The 13,003-nt window shown below is 41.7% G+C and overlaps 1 protein-coding gene across 1 annotated transcript; it reads left to right on the top strand.

Moving 5' to 3' along the window:
* Positions 1–244: 244 nt before the first annotated feature.
* Positions 245–12,476, top strand: LOC146577548 (protein NLRC3-like). The gene is made up of 6 exons (XM_085268306.1): positions 245–1,958; positions 3,469–3,654; positions 5,395–5,568; positions 6,825–7,001; positions 7,677–10,303; positions 10,814–12,476. The coding sequence occupies exons 1-5, from the start codon at positions 367–369 to the stop codon at positions 7,681–7,683; spliced, it is 2,136 nt and encodes a 711-aa protein (XP_085124432.1). The 5' UTR covers positions 245–366; the 3' UTR covers positions 7,684–10,303; positions 10,814–12,476.
* The last annotated feature ends 527 nt before the right edge of the window (positions 12,477–13,003 follow it).

The raw sequence follows: 13,003 nt of genomic DNA, 5'->3' as shown, positions 1-13,003 counted from the left end.
CAGAAGCAGAGCTGGACTGCAGACAGCCAGTCAGAGCAGCTGTGTACAAAGTAAGACTGAACATCTGTCTGCTGATGGACTCATTTCTGAAAACTGGACTTCTTGTGTTGTTCAGACATTGAAGAGTTTTCTTTCTCTTTAGTCTCATTGTTTTTCTTTCTTTCAGCAGATGTTGGTCTGCAGGAGGTTTTAGATGAACATAAGATCAGTCTGAGGAGGAGATGTGAACGTGTGACTGAAGGAAGTGATGAAACAGGAAGTAGAACCCTCCTCAACAGGATCTACACTGAGCTCTACATCACAGAGGGACAGAGTGAAGAGGTTCATACCCAACATGAGGTGAGGCAGCTGGAGACAGCTTCCAAGATGGACGCCCTCCATGACGCTCCAATCAGGTGCCAGGACATCTTTAAAGCCTTACCTGACCAACAGAGACCCATCAGAGTGGTTCTGACCAACGGCGTGGCTGGTGTTGGAAAAACCTTCTCAGTGCAGAAGTTCACTCTGGACTGGGCAGAGGGCTTGGAGAACCAACATGTCAGTGTGGTGGTTCTGCTTTCATTCAGGGAGCTGAACCTGATCAGAGATGAGCAGTACAGTCTTCTGGAGCTGCTCCATGTTTTCCATCCAACATTACAGAAGGTCACAGCAGAGAAGCTGGCTGTCTCTCAGCTTTTGTTCATCTTTGATGGCCTGGATGAAAGCAGACTTTCATTGGATTTCACCAACAGGAAGCTGCTGTCTGATGTCACACAGAAGTCATCAGTCAGCCAGCTGCTGACAAACCTCATCCAGGGGAATCTGCTTCCCTCGGCTCTCGTCTGGATAACTTCCCGACCCGCAGCAGCCAATCAGATCCCTCCTACATGTGTTGACAGGCTAACAGAAGTACGAGGCTTCACTGACGCCCAGAAGGAGGAGTACTTCAGGAGGAGATTCAGTGATGAAGAGCTGTCCAGAAGAATCATCTCCCACATGAAGACATCCAGGAGCCTCCACATCATGTGTAGAATCCCAGTCTTCTGCTGGATCACTGCTACAGTTCTGGAGCACATGTTGACTACAGAGCAGAGAGGAGAGCTGCCCAAGACCCTGACTGACATGTACTCACACTTCCTGCTGGTTCAGACAAAGAGGAAGAAGAACAAGTACCATGAGGGACGTGAGACGAGTCCACGGGAGCTGACGGAGGCTGACAGGGAAGTTCTTCTGAAGCTGGGGAGGCTGGCGTTTGAACATCTGGAGAAAGGAAACATCATGTTCTACCAAGAAGACCTGGAGCAGTGTGGTCTGGATGTGACAGAGGCCTCGGTGTACTCAGGAGTTTGTACAGAGATCTTCAAAAGAGAGTGTGTGATCTTCCAGAAACCAGTCTACTGCTTTGTTCATCTGAGCATTCAGGAGTTTCTGGCTGCAGTCTACATGTTCCACTGTCACACCAACAGGAAGACAAAGGTGCTGAAGAACTTTTTGGGACAAAAATACAACGAGTCCTCTCTGGATGATTTCCTTAAACGAGCCATTAAGAAATCCCTCCAGAGTAAAAATGGCCACCTGGACCTGTTTGTTCGCTTCCTTCATGGCCTCTGTCTGGAGTCCAACCAGAGACTCTTAGTAGGTCTGCTGGGTCAGACAGAGATCAGTCCAGGAACCATCCAGAGAGTCATCAACAACCTGAAGAAGATGAACAGTGATGAAATCTCTCCTGACAGAAGCATCAACATCTTCCACTGTCTGATGGAGATGAACCACCTCTCATTATTTCAGGAGATCCAAGAGTTCCTGAAGTCAGAGAACAGATCAGAGAAGAAACTCTCTGAGATCCAGTGCTCAGCTCTGGTCTTCATGCTGCAGATGTCAGAGGAGGTTCTGGATGAGTTGGACCTGCAGAAGTACAACACATCATGGCATGGACGACAGAGACTGATTCCAGCTGTGAGGAACTGCAGAAAGGCTGGGTGAGTCCAGATGTGATCATTAACATCATTGATCAGTGTAGGTTAGTAGTTTAATGTTGAAAATAAAATCAGATTGTAACCACAAAGTGTTTGTGTCCGTACGCTGCAACCTTCCACACCATTCCTTTATTGTACAGACTCAGCAGCAGCTCCATGGATCCCAAATCCAAGAGTGGAGAACAGATTTGAAGTGTGTCACATCCATGCAGTCACAGCTGTTTCCACCATGTTTCCACTGATATTAATCCTGTTCAATGACACGTTTCATATCAGTGAATATGTTCTTTAGGACGTCCACTGACATGTTTAAGTGTCCTGCTGGAAATCACTCAAATCATCCATGAAATCCATGAAAAATCCTTTTAGTGATTCTAACTTCACCCTCTGTCCTCTCTCTCTCTCCATCCTCCTCACTGCTTCTTTCACTGATAATCACACAAACATCGTATTCAGCTACAAAATAACACAATAATATCATCTGATGATCATTATTATAAGAGCAGGATCCATATTTGATATCAGAGTAACACACTGCTTGGTTATGTGCAGTCATCATCAGTGACTGTGGGTCAAACAGAAGCTCTCTGATTGGTTGCTGACCTTGGTCACCTGTCCACTCTCACCTGTTTGTGTTTGCTCTCTCTTTGCTGTCTCCATCCTCTCTCTCCTTTCTCTCCCTCTCTGTCTTTGTACGTCACTCAGGTCCAATGGAAACAGTGACATTTACAAACCAATCAAAGACAAACTGATCCATGTCAGGTTATAACAATATTCAAAGTGAATACAGGCTGCTGCTGGACACAGACAGGTAACATCATTTTGACTTGCTGTCACCTGGATCTGGACTCATAAACACTGAAGCCCTGAACAGGAATACAAATCATTTTCTGCCAACTAGCGACACAGCAGCAGATAATGGCTCAGAAAGCTCAAATGAGCCAATCATTTCTGTGTTTAGTTCCCCTGAAATCAGATCTGATATCAGCAGCTCTGAGTTCATTTATCATTATTGTCCAGTGATGAGATTTCTGCTCCGTTTGGTAACAGTCAGCAGGTTTTTCCTGCGTGTGGACGTGAACAGTCGTACCTGACAGCAGGTAGCAAACAGAGATCATCTTTCCAGCTGGAACTCTTCACTGAGCTGAACTCATTCAAAATGTTCTGGAGTCAAAACAGGAAACAGTCCAAATGTGTGTCTTCACTCTGACTCTGGATCAGATCTCAGTGACAGACTGTGGACATTATGGAAGCCTAAATGTGACACCATCTTCCTCCTTCATCTGCAGATTAAAGCCAAACAAAGATTCTCATTAAAAGTCTGCAGGTCTGAGAGAGACTCAATCGTTGTGTCATGTCAAACACAGTAAGAGGAGCTGAAGCACAGATGTGAAGAGCAGATTCATCAGATTATGACCTCACTCTGTTTTGTCTTCATATACATTCAGTCTGTGTTTATAATGCAGATTTTCTGCTTTTATAATAACACATTTTATATTTTCTATCATCACAGACTGACTCGGTGTCAACTCTCAGAGTCTCACTGTGAAGTTGTGGCCTCAGCTCTGAAGTCCAACCCCTCCCATCTGACACAGCTGGACATGAGTTGGAATGATGACTACTACAACCTCCAGGATTCAGGTGTGAAGCTTCTGTGTGCTGGACTGGAGAGTCCAAACTGTCGACTGGAGACTCTGAGGTGAGTTCACTGACTGCGGCTGTTGTTGTTTTTCTATATTTCAGGTCTTTGATGTTTGAAACTTTCTTCAGTTCCTAAATGTTCAGGATGTGTCTGAAGACAAATGTGAAGAAGTTTGAGTGCTTTAAGAAATGTTGTCTTTCTAAACGACTGAACAACAGTTTTTCCTTTTGGCTCCAAACAGAAGTGACAGACTTGAGCAGGGTTCATTTAAAGGCTGACAGAAGTGGAGTGGTGACGGGGAGATGTTTGACAGGACAGTGTTTCAGCCTCCACAGGTTCATGTTGTGCTCCATCAGTCAGTGAAGATGAAGTCAGTGCTGATGAGGCTGTAGAGTGTGTGAGGGATGTGAATGAGGATGATGAAGATCTGATGATAGCAGATAAAAACAGGCTGCAGAGACTTTGAGCCATACAGGGCACACAGTGTGTGTACAGAACAGCTGAAATCATTATGGAGGCCTCACTGGGATATGGAAGCATCATAGTACAGCTTCAGTGAAGCTTTAAAGTCTCTGATATGAGATGAGAAATGAAGCAGCCAGAGCTTTTTCATGAGTGGAAATCCACTGTGACTGTGAGCTGCTGCTACAGCCTCCAGATTAGCCAGCAGCTCATCCTGCTCAACATTTTCTCACCAACTTTAATGGAAGTGTGATGTTTTCAGCTGGAGTGATGGTCAGGGTGGCCTCCCTCTCCTCTTCTTCTCCTCTTCCTCTTTCATTTGTAAAGCCACTTCTGCTGCTTTCATTCATTTGGAAGTCCTGTAGCTGAGTTTGGGAGAGACTAACAGCCTCGGCAGCAGAGGGGAGAAAGGCTGTAACACCACCACTTTACTCTGTTCTACCTGTCACATCATTTTATCAGGAAACAAATATGCTCATGTTTTTACTATGTTTGTCTTGAAGATGTAAGAAGATCACATGGTGCTTTTTATTATTGTGTTGGTTTGTTTCCTGTCTCTTGGATGGAGCCCAGCTGTGCGTGGCCCCTGGGCCTGTGGTCAGAGTGTGTGCTGGATAATCCGGCCCAGGATGAGGCCAAACTGACATGGGATGAAATGTCTGTCACATAATTGAGCTTAGTGTAGTTTCATTTCTGCACAATTTAAAAACAACCAAAACTTTGTTCTGTCTTTTCTATGTTATACTGTAGACTTTCTTTGATACTGTGTCCAAAAGGAGCAGCTTTTACTTTGAAGGGGTGGCGTCTCTGTTTCCTCTTCAGGTTGGATGATGGAAGCAAATGAGTGTGTGATGTTCTTTCAGTGTTGCACTTTGTAGACGCTCCCTGAGCACTGGTCTCACAGCCAGCTGCACATAGAGACCAGTGTTGTTAGTCCAGGTCAGAAGATGACTTGTTGGAATGAAAATGAGCTTGTAGTTTGTCTGCTTTAATAATGTGACTGGAAAAAGGTGTTGGACTTCAAATATGTCCATTTCTTTCACACTTCACCTTTAAAAGTGAAGCCTTGTGGTTCCTGGAAGGAAAAACACGACTTTTTCAAGTCTTTGTCCTGTTTTTATGATAAATGTACGACTTTAATCTGAAACATTCAGAGTTTTTTCTCTTGTTGTGTTTGTTTGAAGCTGCTTCCTGTTGGCTTCAGCTGTTTGGAGTTTCCATTTTCTAAACTTCTACATTCTGAACCTTCTTCAGCTCTGAACAGATGATGAAACACTGAATGATTTCAAGCTCACACTTTGTCTAATAAACTTACATCTTTCATTCATTATACAGATTGAGGGGCTGTGGTTTGTCAGAGATCAGCTGTGATTATCTGGCAGCAGCACTGAAGTCCAACCCCTCCCATCTGAGACAGCTGGACCTGAGCGTGAACAAGCTGCAGGATTCAGGAGTGAAGCATCTGTGTGGTTTCCTGGAGAGTCCAGGATGTGGACTTGAAACTCTGGGGTCAGTCAGCATGTTTTAGTTGTGCTGAGATGAATATGATGTGAAAGTTGTGCTGACACTAAACTGCAGACATCAGGCTGATATTATACTGATCCACACTGAGGATCTTCATGGTAAAGTCTGTTTTCTTCTTCTCTGGTTTAGTCCATTGACTGCAGCAGAACAATGTTCACATTTCAAACCTTCAAAGAAGAAGAAAAATCCTCCACTGGATAATTCACTGTGAAACTCTCCAACTCTTCATTCCACCTTAAAGTCTGTCTGACACTGAAATCCAAAGCAAAATGTGCGTTTGCTTTACAGACAGCAGTCCAACACAAACATACACACATCATCCAAAACACAGTCCAACATCCAAATCTCCTCCACTGCCAGCATGAATGATGGGAAAGAGAAGGAGGAACACTCTGACATTCAGGGTTAGAATGAGTTTCATGAAGCAGACTGTGAAGATCAAAGCTGCATTAGAAAGCTTACATCAGGGGTGTCAAACTCAAATACACAGTGGGCCAAAATTCAAAACTGGATCAAAGTCGCGGGCTAACATTAATATTCATTGAAAAAAAATCTTCCTCCAAATATAACAAGGAATCTTTTCTTATGGAGTCAAACAAGTTTTGCTGAAAAACTGAATATGGAACAAGCAAAGCTTAATACTAAACAATATATATAACTTAATATTACACACATTAAATAACACATCAGTGGAATTCATTTCTTAAATAAAAAATGTATTTGCAGCCTTCTGAATTAAATTTTATCATTTTATCAAATTTTCATCATATTCTCCCACCTGTCCAGAAAGCTCCTGTTTTCTGCATTTCTTTTTTATAGTTATTTTTTATGGCTTCGTGGGCCAAATTTGTCCCGCTGCCCAGAGTTTGACACCTATGGCTTACACCTGACCCAGAGGGGCCATCACATCACATTTAGAAGCTCCCCTAATGGAGCCACAACACATGTCCAACACTTAGTCTGTCTTGTTGGACCAACTGGAAGAAATGATTCAAGGACTTAGTCACAGAACAGAGATTCAAATCTCCAAAATCCAACTGGCTGCATCAGGACATATAGTCTGAAACTCTGCACAGTTTCCTGTTTGAAGCTGCTTCCTGTTGGCTTCAGCTGTTTGGAGTTTCCATTTTCTAAACTTCTACATTCTGAACCTTCTTCAGCTCTGAACAGATGATGAAACACTGAATGATTTCAAGCTCACACTTTGTCTAATAAACTTACATCTTTCATTCTTTATACAGATTGAGTCTCTGTGGTTTGTCAAAGATCAGCTGTGATTATCTGGCAGCAGCACTGAAGTCCAACCCCTCCCATCTGAGAGAGCTGGAGCTGAGCTACAACAACAAGCTGCAGGATTCAGGAGTGAAGCAGCTGTCTGATCTTCAGCAGAGTCCAGACTACAGACTGGAGACTCTGAGGTCAGTAGAGTGATGGAGTGAGTGGGTGGTGCTGTCAGCAGTATTGTACTAAACACAGTCAGTATGAAACAAAGATCCAGTGTTTCCTGTAAAGCTGCAGCTTCTCAGTGAAGCTGTGAGAGGAGAATGGTGACAGGCTTCAGGATTGGACACAAACACTTCCTGTTTATCACCTTTATGGTCACCATAGTAACGGCTGACACGCTCTGATCAAACACTGTCAACAGCCAATCAGCTCTCTGAACAAAGCAGCACGCAGACCAATGACTGCATTCATTTCCAAGTTTAAAGCAGTGAAGAACACAGTCTGTAGGTGAGGAAGAATTTAGTGAGAGCAGATGTTTGGATGGAATTCCTCCAGTTAACAGCTGGAACCGTCCATCTGGATTGTTGGGCTTGTTGTTGGGGTTCCTACAGAGCTCAGAGTGGACACACCAAGGTTCTTCTAATGAATGAAAGTCCAAACTCGAACTAGGAGGGAAAAACATTTTCATCAACTTCAATAAAAATCCAAAGATTAGAAAAAGTGAAGCAACAATGAGTCCTAGTACAGTCCCAGCACTGAAGTCCCTGCTGCTCTTTATACTGGATGTGCTGCATCACTGACTGACAGCTGATGAAGAGTCTCTGGAAACACTCGTTTATCTCCTCTGCTCTTCCTTCTTCTCTCTGCAGGTGGTGATGATGGTAAACAGGACGGTGTGTGTGCTGAGAGAGGAGGAGCTGTGTCCTGATGATCCAGAGAGGTTGAAGCAGCAGCAGCTTGTGTGTAGAGACGCTCTGACTGGGCCATGTTACTGGGAGGTGGAGAGGAGAGCTTCATCCAGCAGTGACTGACAGAGGAATGAGAAGAAGTGCAGATGACTGTCAGTGCTGCAGAGTGAACTGCTCTGAGAACAGCTCCACTGTCAGACACAATGTAGAGTCCAGCATCATCCCTGTGTGTCCCTCTGGATCTGACAGAGGATCATCAGTGTATCTGGACTGCTCTGCTGCTGCTCTGTCCTTCTACAGTCTCTGCACAGTCTCTGTCTGACTCTGGCTTCAGACCCTCCTGGATCAAACTCACCTGGAAAGACTTTCAAACATCACTCAATAGATTTGAATACAGAATATATTTGATATATACTGTAGATGTACTGTAGAGTTGCAGTTTGTCACTTGTAAATACAGTCTGTGAGCAGCTGTGAGCTGAAAGATCTTTCTAGAAACAGGAAATGTTTTCACTCTTCTGTTGCTTTTTCATATATTTCCACAACATTAATATTGATCCCACCTGTCTCACCTGTTTCATGCTTTTATACATAATAACAGGACACGTGTGATCTGAGCGCTGCTGTGGTTGCTGTGCTGCACGTCTTCATTTAGATAACAGAGACATCTAGTGGTTCAGAGGGAGAACTGCAGGAGGTGGAGCTGTGTTTTAGCATGGAAAACTTTTTATCTTTTAGGCGCAGATACAAATATGACAAGTATCAGTGTGAGATACAAAAGGTCACATCAGTCAGCAGAGGGAACAGTGATCACACAGCAATGTAAGAATAGAAACATAACAGTGAATCTGTACATGTATACAGATGGAAGCAAACAAACAGGATGTAACACTACATTAAAGCCACAAATGTGAAGAAAACAAACACAAAGGAAAATATATTTGATCTCAGGAATCCAAATCAGATGCTTTAGAGCAGGGGTCGGCAACCCTGGGCACGCGTGTCACAGCTGGCAAGCGAAGGGTTAACTGATGGCACGACCATAGCTGGACTGGCCATCGGGCATACCGATGATGATTTTTCGTTTTTCTGGGCCAATGATGTTTTTTTTATGATTTTTTTTTTTTTGTAACGGTATAAACGATGGAAGGTGGTGGATTGGCCGGATGCTGGTCGATGTGTAGAAATAAGTCAGTTGTTTGGTGGTGGCTATGGCGGAGCTTCCACAGAGGCAGCAGGTGGATGAGGGAAAGGGGAGGCAGGAGGAGAGCCCCGAGGCGGCCGCCGGTCCGAGTGTTGGCCCCCTTGAACTTTCCCACATTTTGTCACATTACAGCACAAACATGAATCAGTTTTATTGGAATTCCACGTGAAAGACCAACACAAAGTGGAACGGAAATCATACATGATTCCAAACATTTTTTACAAATAAATAACTGCAAAGTGGGGTGTGCGTAATTATTCTGTCATGGAAAAACACACTGCCATCAACTTCTGCTTTGTTTTTGTTAAAATCACTGTAATATAATCACTGTACCTTTATATACATGTGACTTGTATTAATGCTGCTGCCCTCTTGTGGCTAAAGTGTAATTATGTTATTGTTATTAGGGAAAACATTTGAGAGTAACATGAAAAATGAGTCAGCACTTTGGCTTCAGCTTAAGAAATCCTCATTTTTATGTCATCAGTTATAGTTGCATGTATTCATTATCATAATTTAACCTTTAATATTGATGTCTTAAATTTATTTTGAGTAAATTAGCAATTTTATGGTATTTACAGTGGGGCAAAAAAGTATTTAGTCAGCCACCGATTGTGCAAGTTCCCCCACTTAAAATGATGACAGAGGTCAGTAATTTGCACCAGAGGTACACTTCAACTGTGAGAGACAGAATGTGGAAAAAAAATCCATGAATCCACATGGTAGGATTTGTAAAGAATTTATTCGTAAATCAGGGTGGAAAATAAGTATTTGGTCAATAACAAAAATACAACTCAATACTTTGTAACATAACCTTTGTTGGCAATAACAGAGGTCAAACGTTTACTATAGGTCTTACTATAGAATCATGAAGAACTTTGCCTACTTGTGTCTTGCTTTGCAGTGTAATTATATTGTCTTCAACGTTCCAGCGGATGGGTTCAAGCTACAAACCTATCACTCTTAATCTCTGCTTCCTCCTGCATCCTCTTTGTCTGTGCTTCCTCCTGCATCCTCCACTTCGTCTCTGCTTCCTCCTACATCCTCCTCTTCATCTCTGCTTGCTACTGCATCCTCCTCTTCATCTCTGCTTCCTTCTGCATCCTCCTGCATCTCCCTCAATTTCTACGGCGTACACCTCGGATGTCCCAACCAAAAAAAGGAAAAGGAAAGGTTAGACGTTATGTTATTGTAAATGTACGAAACACATGACAGGTTCGTTAAGTTTGATAAGATTTCTTTTTTCATTTTGTTTCATTCTTTCATTTTCTCCAGTTTTACAGACCTCATGTAAATATTTCCTTTGTTATTTTTCAGAATGCTGAAAACACCGTACACAGAAGATTTTCAAATATGAAGAGATAGTAGACAGGAGAGTTGTAAATGTAAGTAATTTAGCCTGCTGCTGTGCAGATTTGTTTGCATCTTTGGACTTCCCGGATTTGAACTGTGCCTGACTGACTATCCATAAGCTTTTGTATTTGATGAATCTTCACTAATTCAGCCACTGAGTCTGGATTTTGCTCCAAATAGGACATTAAATAAGAACATACCACCTGATACGACCTGGTCGTGCTGCCTTCCTGATGTTTACGTTCTTTAAAGTCCTCCTGACATCATGCTCAGAAGGAGTGATTGATGTGGAGGTGCTCCTTCCCATTCAGTAACATCTGCTTCAGTTAGTTTTGCTTGTGAGCCACAATGTAAGCAGTGTTGCTTTGCTGACATGCACTCGATGCTGGCAGTACAAGCATTGTAGTGGTTCTTATGTTTTTGTAAACTAATTGTATAATATATTGAGCCATTCAATAGTACACAAATGTTTATAAGCTCCTTTTTGTATGCAACTTGCATGTCTTTCTTAACTAAATGTTTGTTTATATCATGTTTTTCAGGAAAAAGAAGAAGTTAAAGTCAAGTGGAAGCCCTGCTCAACATGGTATGTAGTAACAACTTTGTTACTACAAAACTCTCCCCCTCTCCCTCACCACCATCTGTAAACATACATGTCTCAGTAATGCAGTTCATGCATGTTACTAACTAAACTTCTTCCCTGGAGTTTCTGTGCTCTCTCATCCAGCAGGTTCTGAAGGATCGTGGCTGCTGCTGTGGTCCTGCTTGACGTCTGCTTCATATATTATTACTCTCTGACTTGATTTGATTCATTTATATTACAATGAAGGTGTATAAAGCATGACATGAATATAGAAGATATTTCATCCTAAAAAATTGTCATATGTCACAACCTAAATGATCCTATTTTGTGTGTGTGGTTGTTGTTTGTTGTGTTTTTCTCCTGACAGTGGCAAAGTGTGGGATGACACATGGGAACGTGCGCAGTTTTACACACAGTAAACCAGGCACCACAGGTCGCAGAGATCGCACAGTTCACAGTTTGTAGTTCAGCATAAAAGTTCAAAATAAGATATTTACTGTACAATTCTAACCAGTGTCAGTCTCTGTTTCACTCTCTAACTGTGGCTTAAGTACATAAAACACTCATGAATCTGATCCATCAATAATATCTTCCCAGCACTCGATATCTCATAGTTTTACATATCAGCCAACATTATTGTCTACATCCTCATAAATATAGAAGTGACTTGGCTATTGTAACATATTGCAAGTTAAAGCAATACTGCACTGCACGTAAAGTAAGTAACATCTTGTATGAGGTGATTAGGGTCAGCAGTGCTGTGTATGGGAGCCTAAAGCAAAGCTAACTGCACCAGTAGCAGCTTCACAACATGTTGTATATTATACGTTTCTACCTGTTTGTAATATGTCATCTGTCATGTTTAGATGCAGTGACAATTGCACATTTGGAGTCGTGGTCATATGTGGTTTTTATAAACAGGGTATTATTTTTTTTAAATTGTCATTTTTTTCTATTTTTCTTGTTTGTTTGCACATCATTATTGTGTGCATATTGCATATGTAACATTACTTTTATTGTTAATATTATTATTAGATACCAAAGATACAATTTGATTAAGGGTTTTCCTGTCAAAATGTCAATAAAAATGCAATTACACGCGTAAACAATAGGATCAAAATACACTTTTAAAAAGTCTGTTGATCAAATACTGATTTTCAAAACATTCTAGAGGAAAATAGAGATAAAATAATCTGAATACTAACAGTGATCTTGGATGATGATGGAGGCTTGAATGGATTATTCTGTTTCAGTCAATAGGTTCATATCTATGACAATAATTTGATAAGTTTAACAGGTTGGTTCAGGCCTGGCAATACAGCAAATTTGATTTTTCTGGAAATCGACAGTGATACGTACTGTGCTTCAACATAATATTACTGTATTGTGTGTTTGTTTAACCTCTTTTTAAGTTTTGTGGATATTATACATGGTTGTGCTGAGGATATGTCGGCCAGTTTCCACTGGAAATGCCTTTTGGTTAAACTGTCAGGGAGGAATTTGCATTTGCACTGTTACATTTTTATATAAGTTTAATGCACATGAAAAGCAGCTGCTTATTTAAGTGAAAATACATTGATTGGTTTTTTTTTTTTGCACAAATGAAGTGGAGTTGTAAAGTATTTTGTCTCGTGTCAGTTATATCGTTATCGCACATTTTCAAATTTCTATCGTGATGAATATTTTTGGCCATATCGCCCTGCTCTACTTCTACAACACGCCTTGTGTAGATGAGTTAGTGAGGCAAACTGATCAGTGTCTGTTTAGTGTTTGGTTTTGTGAACGGCCTCTTTAATGCACGAGGGTGTGACCATCCACATCCTTGTATCTGTCCACTGTCAGCCATTCATTTTGTGCAAATCTGGCCAAGTCTTCCAAGTGTGCGTGTTTTTTTTCCTTCTGACCAGATGCAGCTTTCTGCAACATCACTTTAATGTCCTTATACTGATCACCACACTGTGTATGTGCACTAAAACAGCAATCATTTCAGAATCAGAATCAGAATGGGGTTTATTGCCAGATGTTGAGGTTTACAACATTAGGAAATTGCTGCGGTGCTTCAGTACAAACAATAAGAATTAAAGTGCTATGTAGAAAGAAAGATATGTGCATGAGATATACATGCATATATACATGAGAATAAGAATTA

This window comes from Mchenga conophoros, linkage group LG3, assembly GCF_057382185.1.
Source record: "Mchenga conophoros isolate Kocher_MC1m ecotype Shallow Benthic linkage group LG3, M_conophoros_male_GT1.1, whole genome shotgun sequence".
Lineage (NCBI taxonomy): Eukaryota > Metazoa > Chordata > Actinopteri > Cichliformes > Cichlidae > Mchenga > Mchenga conophoros.
Note: the sequence above shows the minus strand (reverse complement) of the source record. Positions and strands in the feature narration are given on the sequence as shown.